Source organism: Ooceraea biroi, chromosome 9 (assembly GCF_003672135.1).
Source record: "Ooceraea biroi isolate clonal line C1 chromosome 9, Obir_v5.4, whole genome shotgun sequence".
In the NCBI taxonomy this organism is placed as follows: Eukaryota; Metazoa; Arthropoda; class Insecta; order Hymenoptera; family Formicidae; genus Ooceraea; species Ooceraea biroi.
This window is the reverse complement of record NC_039514.1, coordinates 5,493,261-5,518,331: the sequence shown is the minus strand read 5'-3', so window position 1 is coordinate 5,518,331 and position 25,071 is coordinate 5,493,261. Positions and strand designations below refer to the sequence as shown.

General features: G+C 31.6%; 1 protein-coding gene and 1 long non-coding RNA gene across 6 annotated transcripts in view; one reads left to right on the top strand and one right to left on the bottom strand.

The window, feature by feature from the left end:
* The window catches only part of LOC105276625 (calponin homology domain-containing protein DDB_G0272472), a 38,111-nt gene that overhangs the window by 8,843 nt on the left and 4,197 nt on the right, over nucleotides 1-25,071 (top strand). The window contains exons 2-9 of one of the 5 annotated variants that reach the window (XM_011334400.3): nucleotides 8,366-8,401; nucleotides 13,963-14,187; nucleotides 14,896-14,984; nucleotides 16,665-16,954; nucleotides 22,351-22,389; nucleotides 23,636-23,683; nucleotides 23,784-24,212; nucleotides 24,864-24,933. In XM_011334400.3, coding sequence (XP_011332702.1) covers nucleotides 8,366-8,401; nucleotides 13,963-14,187; nucleotides 14,896-14,984; nucleotides 16,665-16,954; nucleotides 22,351-22,389; nucleotides 23,636-23,683; nucleotides 23,784-24,212; nucleotides 24,864-24,933 — 1,226 coding nt within the window. Of the gene's footprint in view, nucleotides 1-8,365; nucleotides 8,402-13,962; nucleotides 14,188-14,895; nucleotides 14,985-16,664; nucleotides 16,955-22,350; nucleotides 22,390-23,635; nucleotides 23,684-23,771; nucleotides 24,213-24,863; nucleotides 24,934-25,071 lie in introns of all 5 variants that reach the window. The other 4 variants (XM_011334399.3, XM_011334403.3, XM_011334402.3 and 1 more) reach the window with 4 other exon arrangements.
* Nucleotides 15,030-16,722, bottom strand: LOC105276624. The gene is made up of 2 exons (XR_893426.2): nucleotides 16,640-16,722; nucleotides 15,030-15,790 (listed from the first exon to the last, which is right to left on the bottom strand). It is a non-coding gene; the product is annotated as an uncharacterized LOC105276624 (long non-coding RNA).

Sequence of the window (25,071 nt, the reverse complement as noted above, 5' to 3'; positions counted from 1 at the left end):
TATTATTATCAGCGTTTACTGGTTTTACTTTGTATTTTCCATCTACGATTCTGAACGCATATTTACCGAGTACGGATTCTTGTAGTTTTTTTTATAACTTATTCATAAAAGAATTTATATACCTACATCTATTTAAATACGCAGTGTGTATATTATTTGTTGATCTTGTAATAAATTTAAAAATAGTGATCTCTTTTCCACGATAATGACCTTTACAATTACAGCATAAACGCATAACAGTTACATACAACGCTTATAGGATTTCATATTAATTTCTTTTTCATGCAGTTTAATGCATTCCATACTATTTACACATTTCCACAAGTTTTGTTTTCTTTTGGATTACTCAGATTAGCAAGTTTTAGTTTTTGTTAGCACGAATGAACATGCATACTTTGTATTCACACATGTATATGAGGAAGTCAATAAAGTTATTATTATTTTGCAAAGAAGAATACAAAGTTTATCGGACTTATTTGTTCCTTCTAAAACTACACTTTGCAAAGAGTATCAAAATACAAAATGTATCAAATCCATTTATTCGTTATAGACAATACAAATGATATTTCCGGTATTGATTTCAGTATGTGATTTAGTAATCGAGAGTTTAAGTAATCCATATTAACATCCGAACTTAATTTTAAGTGAGACTATTGCCTATTCCAATCTTAATTTTTATTAGTTAAAACCTTCCTATTATTAGGTGTACAAATAAGTAATCTACTATTTTATATACATATATATGAAACAGTAATTTTACTGCAATCTACTGTATTTTGCGACATTTTGCAATGTGATGGGAATCGATAACTTTGTTAAAAAGTAAAAAAATAAAAATAAAAATGATATGCTGAGGCGATAAACGTAACTTCAAAAATAATATTGCTTAAAGTGGCTATAAGGAAGAAGCATATTCTCTATTGTATTTTATACGCATTCCAGTAAGGAAAAAATATTGCGAAAGCGTATAAATCAATTTGTATTATCAGCAAGAACATCGTATCATATGACATATGTAAATATTGGTTTAAAACGAAATTTTTATCTAAATCCAAAAGTTACAAGATGAAAATTATATTTTAATCCAAAAAGAACTTGTAGGAAAATTAAATTTTAATTAAAAAAACTTGTAGGCCTGCATTTCAGAATTACCAAAAAGTTACAAGTTTTGCATAAAAAAAGCTCTTTATATGAAAAGATTGTCGTCCACTCGAATTATTGTATAGGATTGCACGGTCTTATGCAAAAAAATTGATCAAGGACATTGTCATGCTGGAATTGTCTGAAATGTTTTATTCCTATTTTATTCATTCAGCGTTCTCATTGAACATAAATTATCACTTATTTTAGTCTCTGTAGCATGCTTTGTCTAATAGAAAATTTTAAAATATCAAAGAAAAATAACAAAATAGCTTCATAAATTCATCGTAACTAGAGACCAACCTTTTTATTGAACCCGAATCTATGAAAATGGAAAAAAGTATTAAAAGAACGATGGGAATTAGATTCATGATTGAATTCAATCTGTATATTTTGATAATAAACATTAAATTTCATAAAAAAATAGTGGATTTAAGTATTTGTATATCTAATATTTTAATATTTATAATTGGAGTCAAGTATGATAAACATACATGTTTGTCAATTAGAAAAAAATTGAGAAAGATTTTGAACGAGACACCGAGTGCATCAAACAAGATAGATATGTGCAACGCACACACAGACATACAAACACATAGGCACACATAGACACAGCATGCATACATTTATGCACACATGCGCTACGTACGTACATTAGCAATATTATCCGCACGTTTCTTGGCAAGGACGCGTATCATTGCCCAACATTCGAAGTGTCTCGAATATCTCGGCAAGGAGATATTAATGTTACATATTATGTATCACATTGCGCGTTTATAGTTGGCCTCAACACGTTGTGTGTCTACTCTGGATAGATGGACGTGCCATATATATGTAATATTATCGCAATCACATGTCGTGATCCATCAGACTTCTGCATACAATTAATGAATACGAACCATTCGCTCGCTATCATGTTAGAACCTTCATTTCCAATTTCCTTCTCTCTCGAGTCTCTTAACTTTTCCATATCTGTTGTAAATAATAATTAATAGAATAATCGTATCGCTGTGCGCGAAATGAAATTACGCGTGTTTACGTCTCAAATCGATTGATTTGCATCATTTTCAAAAGGCGGAGACGTTCAAAAGAAAACGAAAATTCCTTGTATTTCCCACGTTATTTCGACGATTCGGAGATTACTTTTTAACCAATTAACTTCATGAAATTAATTTTGCAAAACTTAACTTCTTTGAATAAAACAGAGGCGACAATAAGTAATTGTACATTAACAATATTAACAAGAAGCAGATCATGCGATACAGTCGTACCGAGTTGCATAAAGATCAGATCATGGATGAGCGTCGTTCCGTTTCTTAAACAATTTCATTTTCTCCTCCATGTCGTTGACCTTAATTAACCCGGAATCCGTAGACACCCCGTCACTACGTGGTCCGTGACTATCCGGAGGCTGGAGTGAGGTCCGCTCAAGAACAGTACAACTATTCTTACGTCAACTCCAGCTCGTCCAGCTCATCGTCAGATCCGTACAGCAGTCGTCCGCAGAGAACTACGTATAGCCAGGAAAGTGTCATCAAGAAAGAGAGCGGCCCATATGGCTCGTACTCGACCGAGAGGTCAACAAGGACATCATCCGGCGGCGGACCCGGGAGCTATCGCTCCTCTTACCAATCCACCGCTTCCGGTCGTCTGCCCGGCGGCACCAGTTACCGTCACTATTCTTACCGCGTCTAAATTTTCTCGAAATTTCTCGTCGTTGATTACACTTTGGCTTCATCGACTCTGATGACTTTTCAAATTCTCCTCGCACCGGCGACTTGGCAATCACCGAAATAACGCGTCTGCATTTTATCGTTATTTGCTAAAGATATTAAGTTTGCAAAACTTTGCCACATCACGAAATATCACGAACTTAATCTGTGCAAATCATGTTATAGACGTGAGAATTTATTCATGTAAAACAAATGTCAATAAAAGTCGAAACGCGTGTTATTTATTGGAAAGAATGCGAAAGTTTCGATATATGTATTACTATATGTAAGCAGAGGTTCCGTTCCAAGAAGAATATCGCATTATTAAATATTACGAATAGTTGATAAAATTTCTACTTCGACAAGCACTGTCAAATTCGACGTAGTAGCAGCAGCAATGAAAGGATAAGAATGCGTTAAATTAAAAATCTTGTATCATAATTTAAATTTATTTATTAAAAAGTAGGAATCATTATACATCAATTTTTGAATCGAAAGATCAAAGACGTTAGTTCGGAATGGTTGTCAGAACTGATGAAATCGGGATATCGTCTTCCTGTCGCCTATTGAATCAGAATTTTTTAAATTTCGTCAAGATTCTTTTTTTATCAATTTTTTTCTAGCGCTTAATTTGCTCGATAAAATCTTTTATACCTTAAATGGCAAGAAACGGCAAAGGAAACGATTCTGATATCTTCGCGCGCGCGCGTGCGAACACTATTATTCTTCGAATTCCCTGTAGCCTAAAAAACAAAAGAAAAAGCATTACGCAGCTGCATTTAGAAAGGTATTAATAGCTAGTCATGCTAATAGCGATAACAGTAGTAAACGAAAATTATCGTGCTGGCATTTTTTATCGATCGATGTAACAATGTAGCTATGTAAGACAAGTAGTTTCTGATTTTTTCATAAAAATTGTCACACTTAATTTGAATTCGTGATTCTTAACAATAATTTTATATTTTGGACGATTTCTCTAAAACAATCTATATTGTGCAACGCAACAATTTTAAATAAGCAGTAAAATACGTGAAAAGCATTGTATCAATATGTATTTATTTTATACCATTATTATGCGATTTTAATCGATATGATGAAGACATTTATGACACGATATTCAATTACGAATCAAATGTTGCTTGCATAAGTTCGCGAATTGTGTAACGTTGTTGTGTTTATATTTAACTGTCTAATATATCTATCCTTTTCCTGTCTAACTCAGTCCTGCTTTCCTTACTTTGGGAATGTTCTTTCTTTTCGTGTAATCAAATGAAATTCTTCATGAAAATGATATTTTTAGTTTAACTAAGATTTTAAATCGGGCAACTTGTATTTATGTTATTTTGCGAGATGCGTTATTCTGGGATAATTGTAATCTCAGAAAGTATAAGAAGTGTTGTGTGTGAATAAAAGGAATTGGTTCTCAAAGAAATCGCTTTAATAAAGAGATACTGTCTTAATCTATTTGAAATACTATCATAATGATAGTATTAGGAATAAAGATAGAAAGTTTTATTCAATTTTTCAGGTTTTCATTGTTACGGAAGAAACATATGTGGCAATTTTATGTCATTTATTTGCATTAAACTTTGTTAGAAAAAAATGTGGCAATATTCAACGTGTATGTTAATGTTTAATGTTTAGACTTTTTGAAAATTGTGCAAGAATCAAATATCATCGAAACTATTCGTGTAACTTTGAGCGGCCGTTGTGCGCATGCACGTACACAGACGCACATCGCACATACAGACACAAAATTTGTATATTGTGCATCTTTGAAGAATTACATGCCTTAAAAATAGATTATCTTGTCTTTTGAAATTATGATTACCTTGATATTAAGAACAGTTGCTTTCCATGCAGCAATCTTTTCACCAAACAAAACGTGCTGTACTAATCGTGACTAACAGTGATTTATCTATCTATTTATTTATTCTTTATTTATTTATTTCATTCTCATTATCATTACCATCGACAGGATCATAATCATAATTATCATTATCATCGTTATCGTCATTGTCTCATCTCGATAGACACACAACGCGACAATTGGCCAAATCAGATATTAATATTAGGTATACAAATATAAATTTGGTGCCTATTATTTACACAGATTATAAGATGTATTTGTAAAAAGCAAGAACAATTTTAATCATCAAAATACTGTTTAATATTTTCGAAGACTGCTCCAGCTACAGTTCCATTAAACAGCTAGCGAATCCTTTATCAATAAAACCTTGTCGGTTATGAGTTGATAGAGTTGATCGATACTTTCTCGGATTTCTCCCATAGTTTTACAATAAGTGTCAGGCAAGTAATATTGAAGCGATCATGACAAGTGATAATTTGAAGGAGCTAAGTTTGGTGAATACACCGCGTGAAGGAGAATTTTCCAACCCAAAGTGAAGATAAACTTTTTCGTCTTCTTCGTGATACATGGCCAAGTTGTCATGCTGTAAAATGACTTGCCAAGTTCCCTGGCCAACAAATGGTCTTTTTCGCTCCAACTCATTACTGAAACGGATGAGTTATTGTTGATAGCAGTAATCTGCAGTAACTAGCCTGGATGTAGCAACTTATAATATCCTACATCCTTGATATTCCACCAGATGTAGTACCTTCTTAGCATAGATTTCGCAGTCGATATCGATAGTTGACCGAGGTCCACAATTTTCTGTATTTATAGTTGCCATACAGAATCCATTTTTCATCACTGTGATAATTTGGTGTAAAAAACTCTTGGTAATTATACATTATACAGCTTCAATGACCTTGACTTTGACCTATATCGTAGAGCTTAAAATCCTGAATAGAAAAAGGTTTTAATTGGTGCTCGTTTTTTATTAAATAGTTATTAATAAACCAAGTTCAATAAAAGATAAATTTTAAAACGTAATTTTCTATAATAACTATCGAATGGAAAGATATTTATATTTAGAGCAAGTTCGAGACAGCTGGCCATAGTTTTTTTTCTGAATGCCAAAACCATATCGCATTTTGTAATAAAAAAATCTTAAAGAAATAAGCTAGTATTATTTTAAATAAATTTCTTTGATAAAACATTGTTTTTAGAACAAAAAAAAATATATATAACCTTCACAAAATTATTTTAGAAATGCAAAGACCTTGGCTATCTCTCCTATTATGTTATGGGAGATGGCCATAAGATATAAAGTTAATTGCTCAACCCTAAAATTAATGCGAAAGTCCATCTCATAATCGGCTATCTCTCCCGATTATTCGAAAAAAATAACCATAACACCTCATAAAACATGGCGAGCACAAATGGAAACTGTATGATGTCAACTACGCGCGAGAGCTCTAAATAAATAAACCTAAAATCGTGGTTTCTCAGTTCAAGTCAGATATTTCTGATATTTGTGCGGAAACAGTAACATATAAAAAAATTGTCAGCAAACAGTTTAAAGTTTAAAATTTTAAATGGAAATATCTTCACAACTATGTTTTTCTGCAGAACACTATAACTCATATTGCGCATACAATTAAAGTTCACAGACTGAGTGATAACACAGCAGCCAGTAGCGAAATTACAGTGATTATCTCTTTCGTATAATGACCATTTATTCCGAAATTACTCTACATTGTTATTATATCCATTAGAGATAAACAAAGAGATTGCTCGAATAGTAAACGATGCCTCACATATCTTTCAATTAACACATCAATTCCTAACATTCGGCATTATAATTATGTACCACAAAATACCACAAAATTTTGCATTTGACATATGATTATAACAGTTTAATAGTATTTCTGGCATAGAAAAGTTATCATAACGTCGTGACTGAGTAAAAAATGTCCGCAATATAATAAACTCATATATCTCAATATAGTGCAATCTTTTATTATCCATTGTAATATTTATTACAGTTGTAGTATGTTTATTTATTAAGTTTATTTGTACGTTAATATATTGGAATTATCAAAAATATGTCATTTTATTTGTTATTTTTTCTATTTTATTTGTTGAATTTTTCACGATAATTATTTTTGCAAATAAAAAAAGTCTATTAGATCTCACACGATTGTTGATTGGATAAATTTTTGTCGTAAGGTATGTTTCACAACTTAAATATAAAATATATTTTTATTCAATTTCTTCTTTTAATTACATATTTTCATATAGCTTCTGGTACAATAGATATTGTACAGCGAAAAACAAATCGAAAGTTTAAACGCAATCGTCGAAATTGATGAGGCCAGATTTGGAAGACGCAAATATTATTGTGAACGTATTTTCTTTTAAATCTAGACACATGCAGAATTCTCTCTGAACCTTTGCCAGTTGATGTAATCGAACAGAAATGACTTGTTGCGTTACTCTAAATTGTTTTGCGAGCTCTTGTTATGATTGGACGACTTTTTCATCCAATAGCTGCTCTAGTTTTTGAAGTTTGGAGTTACGTCGATATTACTAATTTTTAAGATCAACGGTCGTTACAAAATTTCTTGTCCTATTATTGCATAAATTATATATAAATATTTATATCATATTTTATAAATTATTGCCATCTAAATCTTTATCAAATAATTTCAGTTATCTAATTAGCAGTGTTCTTTTGTTATTCAAACGCGAAAAGAATGCAGTGCCGAATATCGGTTATGTTTACTACTATTTTATGAAATAAAATAGTTGTCCATTCGATCAAGGGTGTTCCCCCTTCAATATCAAAAGGTCAATATTTGCAGGCAATGGTCATTTTAATAAAAAAAATACTCATATGAACGTGTGTCCTATTTCGAACTCGATTTTCCGAGTCAGAACTATTTGAATGTATAGTTGCAAAATTACTGATAAAAAAGAGATTCTATATACTATTTCTAATATTTATTGTTCTGGTGGCATAATTTATAATAAATTTTCAAAAATTTCAACGTCTCTACATCAATGCATTTTTTTCATGTAAACATTTTTGCTTAAAATGACTGATATTATCACCTCCCAGAATATTGATCTGTCTTCCTGGGACACCCTATATAGCGTTTTAGAAAGCTATCAATACTAATGTCGATACTAGAAAATATCATAAGGGTAGAAAAATATTAAAATTTTGTTATTTTTTACTGTTATTGTTGTTTAATAGTGTTATGCTTACACCAATATAAGAGGGCCAAAATATATTTGTATACCTAATAAAAAAAAAAAAGAAATTCGTCGCGGCATGCAAGATCTTCTGCATCCTTTTCTTTCTTTTTTTCCTTTAGTGACCTTTATTTCCTTTGTTATTTCCGTCCTCTCAAGATGCTATAAAAAAATATTAAGAGCACGTGACGAAAAGATTATCGAAGAGAAAACGATGAAGGAGATGGAGCACATGTCGTCACCCGTCACTAACCAAGCGTTATTCTTCTCTTTCTATCTATTCTGCCTTTCGCATGTGACTCCTTGTTCCTCGCCGTTGTCGTCTCCGCCACTGACATCGCTGTCGTTGCCAACAATATCGCCATTGGACGTCCACATACAAAATGAAAAAAAAAAAACATCTGTGCAGAGACCTATCATCTTACCGCTCTCTAGCATTATCCAGGTAAGTATTCTTAATACGTTGTTACTAATCAAAGAAGGTATCAAATAATTGTTTAATACGTTGTGTTATGTTTATACGTTATGTCCAACATCTTATTTGATGCCAGTAAATATAATCAATGACTTGTGATCAATATATGAAGTGACACACAAACAAATAAATTTATAATATACAATTGTATAGTTAAATTATTATGATTTTTTCTGTGCATATATTCTTTGTGGATGTATATAACTCTAAATATAATGGATACTCTGATAATATAATGAAACAAACAAATTGATAATTAATTATATTAAATTTAGCATACGATTAATGTGATATTATAACAAACAACAAAAAAGGATATCTCTTTATTTGACTTCAATATATTAGTGCTTGCAAAACTTTGTATGATTTTATAAAGCTATTTTTAATTAAGCTATATTATTAAGCTATTTTTATAAAGCTATATTTATTAATATTATTAACATATAATATTATACTAGTCGTTGCTATCAACAATCCTTTATCATCTTTTGAACAATAGTTTGATCTCGCATCGATGAAATGACTCATCTTTTGAGGCAATCCATTCATCGATCTATTTTTGGGATGCACTTCCTCAGCATTTCAGAATTTGTCCTGATGATAACAGCTCATAATACAACATTATTTTTTGGTTCTACCAGATATACAGGAGACCTTTATAACAGTGAATGATGCGTTTTGTGATTTTATCAATATCATTGCTACTGTTAAATAGATCCACCTTTCCTTACCCGTAACTATTTACCACAAAAAGCTCTTTCTTTTTTGCCTGTAAGAGAAAGAGACCGATCTTGAACCAATTTATAATTGCAGAGAATTTCCAGTTCATGCCACCATCTAAAAATCATCTTCCTTTCTTCTGAATTTTTTCCATTGCTTTTAAACGCTGGAATACCTGATTTATCAACTTTAAGCTGCTCTTTTAGCTTTTGTAACGCTTGAACCGAGCATTCGTTAAACAAATCTTTCAAATCGGTTTTCTTTATCTCATTTGAGCAACCAGAATTTATTACTCATCATTTTATCACCATTTAAACCTTTTAAATCACTTCTCACAGCAGCGGACACAATATTCTCAAATTAGTCTCTTCGTTGTTGCAGCGGTTACCTCGATTGAAATAGTAAAGCATTTAGTAGGGAAGATAAACTTTATCTGATTCCATTTTCAATTGTGTTAAATATTTCGTTCGGAAATGAAGTCAACTATTAATTCTGATCGAGTATTGGGGCTAACGTTTAAAAAATAATTTTAAGAAAAACAATTACAGTCATTTATTTGTAACTTTACGAATTTTTGAAAGGACTTAACAACACTATTCGTCAAATATCAAATACTTCGTGATCCGTATGCGAATGTATGTATTAATATATTGTATATAGGATGTACAATGATAAAGATATCAACGCTCGTAAGAAGGTAGAGTAGTTGAGTTAAATAGAAAAGTCCTGCACTATTTTACGATATTCGCAATAAGTTTTAAGATATTAATTAAAGAAAATTGACGGTTGAGCGTGTAAATCTCATGTGATGTGAACGCAGCAAAGTATATGGAATGCTCTAAACACGGAACGTCCGTATTAAATACTTTCGCAATGAGCGTAAATACGTGGCAAGGGGAAGACGATGACATACCGCTGGTATTTTTTTTCAAATATTTTCTAGGCGCGCAAATTAATTCGGTGTTTTTGAAAAAATTTGAGTCTTAAGAGCCTTGAAATTTGAATACTCTAAATTAATTATACTGTTCAACAAAAAATGACTTTTTTCGAATATCGGAACGAGACTAGTCGTTTTTATAATTTTTATTAGTTTTTATAATTTTTTGGACACAGAACACGAATCCAATTTCCAAATTGCTCCATCACTTCACAATTTTGAGAAATTTGCAATTAAAATTGCCAAAAAGGGCTATTTTGACGAACTTCATCATATTATAGCTACAAAATGTGACGTGCTGGAGTTTAATTGCAATCAAAATAAAGTATGTTGTTAGGACTTTCAACCCTCAAAAGGAAGTTTTGGTATGGATTATCATAAGATATCCATGGTTAAATATGAAAAGTATATGAGGATCTGAATAACTCCGGTCCTTCAGTTAGTTCGCGCACACGCACGCGCGCGCGCGCGCGCGCGCGCACACACACACACACACACACACATTATTTAATTTTTATCCGTTATACTAATTTCAATATTTTGCGTTTTCGACATTGAATTCGTATTTAGTATCATGAAAGACATCTATACATTAATTTTTGTAACAATCTAAACATTTTTTTAAGTTTTAACATCCGTCACATTTAATCCACCATTTCTAATTTGACAATTTTGGCATTTGCCAAAAGTAAAATTAGATTTACAAAAAGTAAAATAATCTTTTAAAATAATCTCCCTTATTTAAACTTTAAGATTAGTTTACATCGAATTTAAATTTATAATGTTTTTATCGAAAGTGTATATATCTTCCAAACTTTTAAATGGAAAATTGTTTGTTTGTTTCTTTTGTCTGTTTTTGTCTATTATGAATGAAGCAGCAACTCAAATGCCGTACATGTTAAGTTTATTATAATGTTATAGATATTTATTAATGTTATCATAATTTCACAGATATTTATAAATACTGCAAACTTAAACTCTCTCAAAAGTAGGAAGAAAATTTTGTCTCAGAGGACTACTTTTCAATATAACTTAATATTTTTCGAAAATTTCATTTTACACATCTCGATATCTCGAGAATCATTTTACACATCGTTACTATTCATCGCTTAGAAATAAAACGCTACGCTTCGCTTAACATCTTATTATTACCTTCTTAACACCTTACGGGGCCATAGCGCTGATTACTTTGACCAAATATGAAAAGAGAAAATATAGAAATATGCTGTGAAATTTCAATAAATAATCTATAAAATAAAGATTAGCTTTATTTCAATTTATAACATATAAATCGGTAATACAACTGGCACTGATAATAAGAACTATAATACAACTGTAATAACCATAACAACAACTGAATGTGAAAACATCACCCACGCCGTCTCTTGAGCGTGATATTCAATTTTGACGCACTATTGCCCAGTGTTGCCAGTAGTGGGACTCTAACAGTAGACGGTAGTATTGGTGGGGATGGAGTGGGGATGGTTTCGTGCGCGCCGCGATTTCAGGTAACGTCGGGCAGTAGAAGAAGACAAGCATATCACTGTCTGTCTCACTCGCTCGCCTGTTCGCTCGCTCGTGAAGATCGCAACGACGAATTGGCATTATTGGCGATGCGCGGTACAAATCTGAATACAAACGTAATCTGTAATTCATCTCTTCATTGCTATATATATATATATATATATATATATATATATATATATATATATATGTATATGTATATATAAAAGCTACCTTCTGTTTGTTCATAACTATATAAGAGGAATATATTTGCAGTACGAAAACAATATATTGTGAAAATATACTGAATATATTTTTATGAGAAACAAGTTGGTGTTGCTGCGTGAAACAATAAACGTTATAATAAAAAACGTTAAGCGCACGCGTGCATACACACGCAGACACTCCTTTAATATCTAATATTTATATCCTTATTAAACTATTTTCTGACAATATGACCAATTTATTATTACCTTTATGCATATCATGAGTATTAGTCATTACTATGACATTCATTCTTATTATACGCTATATTCCTCACAACTGTATGATTATTGTACTATTTCTATGTAATATTTTATTGTATATTAACATATTTATATGAAAATTAACTTATATGTTTTTGTAATATATTTCTCCGTGTTATATTTACAGATGTACTTATTATTTTCTTATACTTCTCACGTATCCATAAGGAAACAAATGAAATGAATGTCATAGTAATGACTAATACTCATGATATGCATAAAGGTAATAATAAATTGGTCATATTGTCAGAAAATAGTTTAATAAGGATATAAATATTAGATATTAAAGGAGTGTCTGCGTGTGTATGCACGCGTGCGCTTAACGTTTTTTATTATAACGTTTATTGTTTCACGCAGCAACACCAACTTGTTTCTCATAAAAATATATTCAGTATATTTTCACAATATATTGTTTTCGTACTGCAAATATATTCTTCTTATATAGTTATGAACAAACAGAAGGTAGCTTTTATATACAGGGTGTTTCCTAAGTAAGTAGACAAACTTAAGGAGGATATTCCTTGGCTTATTTTAAGAAGAAAAGGTCATATAAACATATGTCCTAAACTGCTTTGTTTTCCAAAAAAAGTACATCACTGTTTTCGTTCACTTTTCGTTTATTATAGAACAGTTTGTGTTATTGCAAATGAAACAAATGAAAAACTTTTTGATTGGTCCTGTCTTTCTTCCCTTGAAACTTAACGGTGCTTCGTATCTACATTTTCTTGAAGATGAGCTACCTTTGGAAGATATTCCACTCATGCTCAGAAATAGAATGTGGTTTATGTATGATGGCGCTCCACCCCACTTTAGCTTAGCAGTTCGTCAATTTTTGAACAGGAAGTTTGCCAATCGATGGATCGGTCGAGGTACTCAAAGACCAAACCATTTATGGCCTGCAAGATCCCCAGACTTAAATCCAGTAGATTTTTTTCTATGGGGACAGCTTAAATCTTTAGTTTACGCTACACCTATTCAAAATGAAGAAGATCTCAGAAATCGCATAATAGATGGATGTGAAAGAATACGTAACACTCCAGGTATTTTTGAGCGTGTACGTCAATCAATGGAAAGGAGAGTTGAGGCGTGTATCATGGCTGCAGGTGGACATTTTCAGCAGTTACTGTGATGTTATTATTTTTCTTTTTAGTTACTATTTTCTTTTTCGTTATAATTTTTCTTTTTGGTTACTATTGTTTTTCATTTGTTTCATTTGCAATAACACAAACTGTTCTATAATAAACGAAAAGTGAACGAAAATAGTGATGTACTTTTTTTTGGAAAACAAAGCAGTTTAGGACATATGTTTATATGACCTTTTCTTCTTAAAATAAGCCAAGGAATATCCTCCTTAAGTTTGTCTACTTACTTAGGAAACACCCTGTATACATATATATATAGCAATAAAGAGATGAATTACAGATTACGTTTGTATTCAGATTTGTACCGCGCATCGCCAATAATGCCAATTCGTCGTTGCGATCTTCGCGAGCGAGCGAACAGGCGAGCGAGTGAGACAGACAGTGATATGCTTGTCTTCTTCTACTGCCCGACGTTACCTGAAATCGCGGCGCGCACGAAACCATCCCCACTCCATCCCCACCAATACTACCGTCTACTGTTAGAGTCCCACTACTGGCAACACTGCTATTGCCTCATCTATAACAGATGACAATATTCAATTTGAAGCGGTATTGAGTCATCCGACGATAAGGTGTTAATTCTGTCAAAAGCTTTTGCTTGAGCGCCACGTTTTGGCTTGCATTTTGACGTGTTTGGCTTCGCCGCGTTTTGCCACTGCCACGCGAGCATAATTAGTAAAGACAAGACATTCGTGTCGCCAGTTGAGGGGCATTCCTCATATGCCGTACGTAGCGCACAAGAGGCTCGTCACCATAATCCATACGCCAGTCCGTCATGTATACTATGCTGGTGCGATGATACCAATAAGAGTGCGGGCGCGCGTGCGGCCCAGCATTCTCGCAGCGGAACTCAACAGGATACGCGACTTGCCAAGACCGACCACTCGATCCTACCTTGAGGACTATCTAAATTCCCGATATAACATAGTAAGTTCAACAACTAATCATGTTCTTTCTCCGGCCTAATCTCTCTTCGACTCTCATGAAACTCTCACGCCTGTTAATCATAAAAATATATGCGATGCTATAAGAGATCATCGTCGACATTTATGGATCACCGTTTCCATCATCATCGTCGTTACTCTTCACTGATGCTCACCGTCAGATGCTGCAAGCAGATTTACAACAATCGTCGTTACAACAATCTAAATGCATTTGCTTTAATAACAGATAAGAAAGATAATACGTATAGGATAGGCAAAAAGAGTTGATTAGAAATTATGACGATAAATCTTTGAATCATGAAGTTCTATTTATCTTTTCCGCGCGATATTAATATTATAATAAATAAGATAAAAAATAAAACTGGTAAAAACTATTATATTATTATTATATTATATTATATCATATTATTGTACTATTTTTAATTGTAAACTAAGTAAAAATTAATTGACTAGAATTATTATTATATTAGAAATAGTATTGTTTAAATACTTCTTGTCACTAAATATAAAATATAATATAATATAAGCTACAATTTTGCAATTATTACTATTGCAATCGTATCTCTATTTTAAAATAAAAATTTAAAAGCACTTTAATTAAATTAACAATATTTACATGTTAATATATGCATGTGAATGAGTTCGATCAATTTATTTATATAAATAACATTTTACATGTGTCTCTTCACAGCTCTTCGACGATGAGACAAGGGAGATACGAGCAAGGGTGGATTCTCTTCTACGACGCGTCCACGTATTCGTGCCGAGAGCAGTGGCAAGGTATTTGGAAAGAGAATAGTGTATAATTAATTAATCTAGCCAAGATAAATATGCAAGTTAGTACCTTTATTACGGTTTACAAGCTGGATTGCATTATTAAAAGAAGTAAAGATACATTGACGAACCTACAACGTACTGAAATAGTTTATAAAATTGAGTGCTTAAATTGTGACACGAATTATATTGGCCAAACTAAAAGACGTTTGGAGACTAGAATTAGGGAACACAAATCTAACTTTTGTAAGCATATGTGAATGATCATTCGGTTGTTAGCAAACATCGCCTTATTAACAATCATGAATTTGATTGGTTAAAACCAAAAATTTTACACTACGAAAAGCATAACACAAAAAGAGAGATCGCGGAGATGTTTCTTATCACAAAACAACATCATCAACCTACAAAAGGACATTGAAAACTTGCCTGACATGTACGACAAAATCATACGAATCACGTAAATAGTTTATTACACTCTCTGTAGTCCTGAGTCACTGACATGTATCAGACAATTTGTTATTTAAAATCTTTTCTTCCGTTTTGCACATGTAAGTTTACATATCAAACAGTTCATAATATCATATTAGTTTTGGCAACCCGTCAAAAATTACTGCAGCTTGGCTGGGATATCCTACTTCATCCACCGTATTTACTTGACCTGGCACCATCAGGTTTCCACTTATTCAGATCTCTGCAGAATTCACGTAACGGAAAAAATTTCACTTCTTTAGAGGCTTGCAAACAACACCTTGAGGAGTTTTTCGCTCAGAAAACTGGAAAGTTTTCGGGGGATAGAATTTTTATATTGCCTGAAAGATGGCAAAATGTTATCGAAAAAATGGTGCATACCTTGTATAATAAAGTTATTTTTTAATCTGAAAATTTTGTTTTTGAATTTGACTTAAAAATACGAAATTACTTTTTATTCCACCCAATGTCTTTATAAGTTTAAGAGACAATTATTTATTTCGTATTATTAGTATTATTTCAAAAGATGGAAAATTTTAGCGATAAATTAAAATTTTGTGCAAGTGTCTTTAGTATTTTTTATATAATACCCATTTTTAACACAATATTTAATTTTGCAAAGATTACTACTGCTTTACTTTCTATGTTATTATGAAACATGTCATACACATAATTGAAGAGTTTCTAAAACAGTTTTGGAAAAACTATGAGCTTTAATATATTATATCTCTTTAAATAAAAGAAATCAATGAAATTTATTGAATTTTAATTAATATAACATCGATTAGCACAATTAATTCAAATTTTAAACATTTTAAGAGATTTGTTAAATTCATGTATAATACTTGTACGCTAGAATAAACAGAAAAATTAATATTTTGGAATATAAACTCTATTTATTCCAGATAAACTAGATAATTCTATGGTTTAAAAAGAAATTATTGATTTTATTGATATACATATAAATATATTATATATTATATCTGCAAATATTTTTGAGTAAGAGAAAATTATATTTGTCGCTATCAAAACATGCAATATTATTATTATTATAGTATTACTATACATTAATATCAATCTGTACTAAAATATTCTAAAATACACAAAATAGTCTTTGCAATGTCCAGACATTTATTTTCAAGCTAGAAATAACATAATTAATTCTTGAATAATTATTAATAAGTACCAACCAAGTAATGTCCTTGTACTTTTCAGTGACTTTCTTGAGGAAATCGTGCCGGAACGCATGCGTAGTCACGACTATGTTCGCCGGTTACTTAGCGGCCGCAACAATGCGAAGAGAGACGTTGACTACTTGAGCTGGTACGAAATACCCGAGCGGGGCTCGTTTGGCACGTTGGCGTGTGTTAAATATGTCGCTGGTAAACCGCAATCTGTGAGGAAGCCGTACTTCAAAATCACGGATCTTCGGCCGTTCGACATCCGCAACGATGTCAATTTCCTCAGTTATTACAGCAAGAACCGTCAAGCGGCCGCAAATGCCTGTAAGTATATCTGTTCACGACGATGACAGGGACAAAATCAGGAGATGAGACGATGATTATCACGACAATGACGATGACAGGGCTAACAAAGATGGAGACCATATTGTGATTTACATTTTAATCCGTATTCTCATGTTTTTATTAGTGCTTATATATTATCGATGATAAAAAATATATAGTTCCATGTATTAAAATTATTATCACTGACTTTCATAGTGGTTAGCTTTTGAATTGTCCAATAAGTTCGTGTCGTTTTTTATTTTATCTATATTTTATGCAAGGAAAACAATGTTGACTAAATATTATATAAGTATTATTTTATTATACAAACTTACAAGGGAACATCGCGAAATGGAAAATTTTAATTTTGATGAAACTTTATACACATGTAGGGCGAGTCAATAGATGAATTTAGAAATTATCCGTTGCGGCCCAAAAACGATTTTAAGGGGTGAAACCAACCTTTAAACGTAAGATGGCTTTTTGCTTTTTCTCGATATATCTCGAAAATTATTCAAAATATCGAAAAATGTTTTATACAAAAGTTTCATGGTAAAACTATTTCTATTTAACCACATTAATAAATTTTTTTAATATAATTTTTCAAAACATTTTTCCAGATTATATTTTTAAAAAATTTACTTTTGTGTAAAACATTTTTCGAGATTTCGAATAATTTCCGAGATATATCGAGAAAAAGCAAAAAGCCGTTTTACGTTTGAAGGGTGGTTTCACCCCTTAAAACCATTTTTGGGCCACAACGGATAATTTCTAAATTCATCTATTAACCCGCCCTATATTTGTATAAAGATACATCAAAATCAGAATTTTCTACTTCACGATGTTCCCTTGTTAGTTGAAAACAACGTGCTATTCAAAAATGGTCCTATCTTGATGCTATTATGAGATAATTCGTACATATGAAGCACATAAAAACACGATAGAGCTGGAATAATGAGAATGTAGTGTAGCGGAAAACTATTTAAAATCGGAGTTATGTATAATCTCTCAATTCTGAAAGGAAATCTTGATAATAATATTTTTTATAATAATAAAAATTCCTGTAATAATAATTTTACAATAAAATTTTTTTAATAATATTACTTTTACAATATAATTTTATTTAGATATTTAAATTTAGAATAATTTTGATTTAGATTACGTGTTTCTTTTGAATGGCAAATCACAATTTTTAAAAATATCAAAATTATACATGTTGCAATATTTTAGCTATTGTTTTTAAACATTCTTGTAACTATGTGATATGTTGATGTATTATGTTTTTGAAGTATTAAGCAATTCTTGCAAAATTTCATAGAAAATCATATGAAAAGAAAAGTTACACTACGTTCTTTTAAAACACGGTGTTTTACTATATTTAAGAAAATAAAAAGCGGCCCCACGACGCCGTTGCGTGCAATTCTCTCTTTGTCTATTTTTTTTGCATTCCATTGTCTATGCCCCTGCCCTCTCGTTTCTCAACTTGGTTTTTTCACCCTTTGGACCTCTAGCACCTCTGGTTTACACTGGGAATTTTTGTTTGTGCTGGCAAGCACGTGTGTTATTTTCTCTGGTATTTTTGCTGTTTTCTTGTTGTTACACGCAACAATTAGTCCTACCCTCCACTATTTTTCTTTCTATACGTTTTTTTTTCGTGATTGCATCATTGTTCGATAGTATTGTGTCTAATCAATGTACTACAGCAACTCCTTTTCCTATACCTAGCACCTGTTTTTTGACAATTACCTCGTCATACGTGTCTAATATCAAAGAAATGCGTTTTTCTTATTTTTATTATTATTATTATGATTCTGCATGTATATATGCAATTCAATTGATTTTCGTGAAAAGGGAATGAAATTATTATACGAATGTACGAACAAATCATGTATCTTTCTTCCAAATTTGATGCATAATACTTTTGGGAAAAATATAATCAACCTTCTGTTTTTTTAAACTGATTTATCAGTTCCGCGACGATTTACAATTTTTTACGAACCAGAGTGAATCATTGTTTTTTGTTGTGATATCGATAAGTGCAAAAAAATACGACATGATGACAGAAAACCGAGAACCAAATCAAAAGATTCACGAAGAAACGAGAGAAAGAGAGAAAGAGAGAAAGATAGAGAGAATGCAAGACACAAAGGCCACTCCATGCAGAACAGCAAGCAATCAAAGCACGCCAAAGCAGAATATCATGATACACGCAGATAACAGCAAATAGCACAAAGGAAGCAGTGCGGCTTTTTTGAACGTTTCAGGCAAATGTTGGCGACAGAAGGTACCGGAGCTGTACGAGAAGCCGAGCAAGAAGAGCGAATTTGAAGAGGCGGAGGAAGAGGCTCCTGCCGAAGAATGACACTTTCGACATTGTTTTGATCATCGTGCGACGACGAACTGGCCAACATAATTTATTTGCTTTTACATTTCGGAAGAGGCGTGTCCGGAAAAGTACCGATTCGATAAGCATCATCGTATGACACGCGGAACACAGAATTATATACCAAAAGCAAATTTTTGATCTTCTATATTTTAATAAAAAAACATAATCTCATAATTTCAATCTTAAATTGAAAACTTTGTTTAACTAAAGTTTCAATTATTAACAAAACTTAAAATTATTGAGTATAGGGCGTTCGAATAAATTTACTTTAAAAAATAACGAACTAAAGATGCAAAGAAAGAAATATTGAATTAAATTAATCCGATGGAAAACCAGAAAATTTGTACATGTTTATCATGTAAAACAAAGAAAAAAACAAATAAAATAGAAGTATAGACATTAATCCATGTATAATAGTGTTTGTATAACCAATTTCGCAAATCCTGTTTTATTGTAATTGCAATTACAATTCATACTTATCATATTGGCAAGGTATCAAAAAAGAACATATGAAATAATACCTAAACAATAATAATATGAATAAAACCAATTTCGCCATGAGAAAAAAGTTTGGTTTTCTATATTAGGGGCTCACCTCCGATTTTGTTCAAACTTTGCACAAAGCTTCCTTTTAGCTTACAATTAGGACTTATGATATTTTCAAAGCGGGCAAACAACATGACAAGGTCATCTTCAGGGTCAAAATGAAGGAAAACTATTTTTGCGGTATCCAAAATGCTTTTTTATTTAAGGTCGTCCTTGGTCTTGCAAAGTACATGCGTGGATACCGTGTGTTCCGCCCCCCTACGGGGGAGCTCCACTACTGTTAAAAATAACCTAACCTAACCCAACCCAACCCTGATTTTTTATTTAAGGTCGTTCTTCGTCTTGTTCATTTTTTAGATAATTATGCATTATAGGGGAGTCAGCTCCGATGACCTTGACCTTGACATATGTTGTCAACAGTACCTTCCTGAGTGACCTTCAAAAGGTTTTAGCCGGCGCTCGTTGTTCATTAAAAAGTTATTAACAAAAATTAAACTTAACATTAACTCGATTAAAGCAGAAAATAATTTGTATACACCTGTTTTGTGCTTTTGGTTAAAATAAAGAATACTTTGTATTTATAAATAAACTATTCTATATATTAATAATTCACTGCTTTAAATAAATTTTGTTCGTTCATATTCAAAATAACTACTATATTTTCGAAACTTATTTCTCCTTATGTGCATAATTACCGGTTATATTTTCTGAAATTGGAGCCCCGGACACATACGCTTGGTTTTCAGCCCGCTTCGCGGGTGGGCGGGGAGGGAGGGGCTTCGCCCCTCCCCCCGCCGGGATCCGTGCCGTGTACCAAGTGATCAAAATCTGTGTGAAATTTGTTACACTGGCTCCGGCGGGGGGGCGAAGCCCCTGCCCCCCGCCCTCCCGCGAAGCGAGCTGAAAACAATGCCGATACCATCCCACACCGCCCTCTATGTCATTCGTTCCTAGTCCCCCTGCAGGGTAATTATGCATTTCCTTCATTTTGACCCTGAAGATGACCTTGTCATGTTGTTTGCCCGCTTTGACAATATCATAACTCCTAATTATAGGCCAAAAGGAAGCTTTGTGCAAAGTTTGAACAAAATCGGAGGTGAATCCCCTAATATAGAAATTTACCAAAAGTTTCTTTGAATAATTATTTTATATTATATGAGACAGCATGAAAATATAACTAATATAAGTGAGGCATGACTAACAAGCGAATAAACGCTCAAGTATTAGAGGTAAGCTTCGTGTGCTTTATATTATACTTTAATCAACAACATCGTTTTATTTCTGAAACCTAATAAATTTTTCTAATTAAGGATAATGTTATAAAATAATTATTATTTTTTAAATGTTATTATAAAAATTCAGTTTTTTAATAAAAAATTTTAATTTTACAAAAGAATAAGTAAGGAAAGAAGTAAAAATTAAAATAATAAAAATAATAATAATAAAATAATAACAAGATAAAAACTGTTTCTCATATTTATAAAGACGCTACATACGTGTGCGCATATATTGGATCAGTCAAAAACTTCGGTTCGATTTTCACTTTTTGATTTTTCAAATCAATTTACACGTAACAACAATGTATAATAAATAACAATGTTAATATCTTTATCATAGGCAATAATGTTTAATCACGGACAACAATGATTATTTGATTGAAGAATAATTTGTTTTACCGAATGCAATAAAGTAAAATTTGACGCAGAAATTGAACTAAATTTTTTACTGTTCGATATACAATATTTAATAATATTACTTAATCGAACATTTAAGTTTTTTAAAGTGGTAGAAATTAATAATGTGTAAAAAACTAGAAAGAACATAAATAATTTACTTAATTAAATATTATAGAGAAAAAACAGATTCATATGTCCGATTGTATTTTATTATATGTAATTCTAGTTGAAAAGTACATTTATTCAAATATTTAGTTTTAGAAAAGAAAATCCGGTAAGTTTGTCGATAGACATACCAAGTATTATCTTTAAACGGATATTACACGCAATCGTGACAATCAGCAAATTATCTTCGCCAGGAAGGACGGAGATTGTGATCTCGTAAATTTCGCCAAATTTATTGATAAATTAGACATCGATTATTGTTACATGTTGTGTGCGTTACTTTTGCGTTATCGAAAGATCAGATCAACAATTCATCCTTAATCCTCAGGATGCTTTCGTCGTTACCGGTTAACTACAATAATTTACTGTACATCGAAATGTAAGCGTAAAAAGACTGTAGTCTTTTTCTTTCACGTAATCTGTAATTAATTAACAAACATACATAATGATCGAAACATCATTTTTCATCTTTGCATTCTTGCTGCTTGTGATTACAGTAATCGCTTTCTAACATTACAAGATATAATCCTTTGCAAAGCTTTTGTCACTTTCTCTAGTTTAACGCTACGATTTTCAAAAAAATCTTGTTGTTAATCATTCCTTTATGTTTCATACATCCACAGCCTCCAATCAACCAATGACAGAACGAGAGGTACGAAAGGGTCAGTAGACATATGAAAAGTAGTCATTATTATGTTTAATCGGTTGTACATTTCACGTATCAATCAAATCATAATCAAACAATGTGCACGCTAAATAATAGGATTCTCTTTTTATACAAAATTTGTAAAAAAAGGAGAGTGATCATAGAAAATATTGAATCATTTATTTATCTACAATATAATCTCTCTTAACTTAATATAACGATTCCAAGGTTTGTACAAATTTTAAAAACACTGATAGATTTCGAATAATATAGTGCTTCATTCGACAATCACAGTCCTTTATATGCTTTTCTCCATCGAAATCAATTTGTCCTTTTAATTTAATTTGCAATTTTAGAGAAAAGAATAGGTCCGCGCTGATGCCAAATCTGATAAAGGCAGTACATGCTGAACTATTATGATTACTTACAATGTTAGAAGTAAAGAACTACAACAGAAACAAAAATCTTATATTTAACAACATGAAGAAGCAGTCGTGCTGCGACAGTTCGACAAATTTTGTAATATTACTGCTTTCTTATAATCCGATATTTAATTATTCTGAATAGAGATTCAACAATCATTTTCTGACAATTTTCAACCTTTTTTAACATTTTTATCCGTAAATGGGAAGTCTTCCTAATAATTAGGTAGTAGATAATCTCGAGTATGAAAGTGTATTAAAGAATACATACTTCCAAAAAAATAGAAAATGCTTTTTTTCAATAAGAAAACGTCAAATGTCAAATTTTAAACTGCTATAATTTCAAGATGTAGAACTATTAAAAAAACATTTTAAAAGCAATGTACTTCAAAATAGAAACCTTGTTTAAAATGTTTTTTTTAATGGTTCTATGTTTCTTTTGTCTCGAAACAGCAGCTTGTGAAATCTGACATTTCTTGAAATCTGATTTAGAGAAAAAAATGTTCTCTATTTTATTTTAAAGAATGTATAATGGAATAAAATTGGAATTACGAAGATCATTATAAATAAAACATACATTCCATATATTAATATTTTAGACAAATATATGAAATTCTATTTTAATATTAAAAGATTTCTTTGTGAAAGAAATTATTATATATATTAATTTACGCTCTTTCAACATTCTATCATTGTTAATAAAATCCTTTTTAATTTAAACTTTTTTATTATTCCTTTGTTTTTCTGTCGTAGTTTAACCGAGTCATACTTTCTGTTTTTAATTCTGTTATGTCTTTTCTATCTTCTCCCTATGTTTAACGTTTCTTCGCAACTTTTTAGCACGTGCATTACACGTTGAACCCCAAGAACCCCAAGAAGAAAAAATAAGTAAGTTTCTTCGTGAAACAATAAAATTCAATTTAATCCCTTGTAAACTCCATCATTACTTACATTTATCCTATTGTACACATCATAGTTCCCGCTTCAGAATCAGAAACAAAACCAGAGGAAAAGTCGGAGAAGACACAATTGGAAAAAGAACCAGAACCGATACAGGAATCTAAACCAACACCAGAACTTATGAACGAATCAACTGTGGAACCAATTCCAGAACCAGAACCTGTAAAACCCTCGAAACCGTCAAAAGGCACAAAATCCGGAAAATTGGCGAAATCCAAGAAAGAAGTCGAAGCTAAACCAGAACCCACATTAGAACTTGAAAAAGAATCAGAATCTGTAACCATACCCGAATCCATACAAGAACCGGAACCTATCGCAGAAATTGAACTGACAAAAGAAAGTACAGTACAGGAATTAGAGACTTCAAAAGAGCCAGTTGTAGAGGACGTAGTACCAAATGAAAGCACAGAAGCAGAGGCTGTAAGTGACAAAGTAGAAGATGAAAAACAACAAAAAGGTATGTTGATAATCTTTTACAGTTGATGCCGCAGATGATGTCACTCTTATTTTATTTCAATAATTGGATACTGCTTAAAGAGTCAGGTATCTTTTTTGGATAGACAAAAATTCAGTGTTATATTGTCATGTTGTTAACAATATTCCTCGTGATTGATTGCATGAAGATAAACGTATCCAATTTAAATGGTTGTGTTTCTTATTTGTTTTTCCGTTCTTTCATCCTTTGATCACGTATTATGTACAATCATCTTTTCTAAAATTATCTTTTGTAATATAACATCGATGTTGAAGATAGATTAATTTAATCGCAGAGAATAAAGAAGTGACTTGAAAACATACTAACATTGCATATAGAATTGAATTGAGGAAATATATTTAAGAATTAAATTAGATTTTCTTTAAATCATCATAATTTCCAAATAATGCAAAACAAAAAACAATATTTTCGATACATGTATCAGAATTAAAACAAGCTATTGGAAAATATAAATATTTGCAATACATTTATATTAGAACAAAAGATATGTATCACATTAGAATATTTCTTTACAAATAAAATTTCTTCAACAGAAGTGCGCGCTGTAAATCTTCCATACGGCACATTTTTTTTGTTATCGAGAATCTAACTAAATTTTACTCTATATTATAGTGAGGCAAGAAAAGGAGGATGCCATGAGAAGAGCTGAAGAGTACCTTGCTAAAGCAGCACGGGAAGCACAGTAAGTATACTTGCTTAAAAGTGATATGTCTCGAGAAAACACTTATGAACAAGACTAACGTTCAAGGATGAGCCATTACATCAAAATAAATGTAGTCGTTTTGCACTGAAATTGAGCCAACCGAATATATTTGATTTT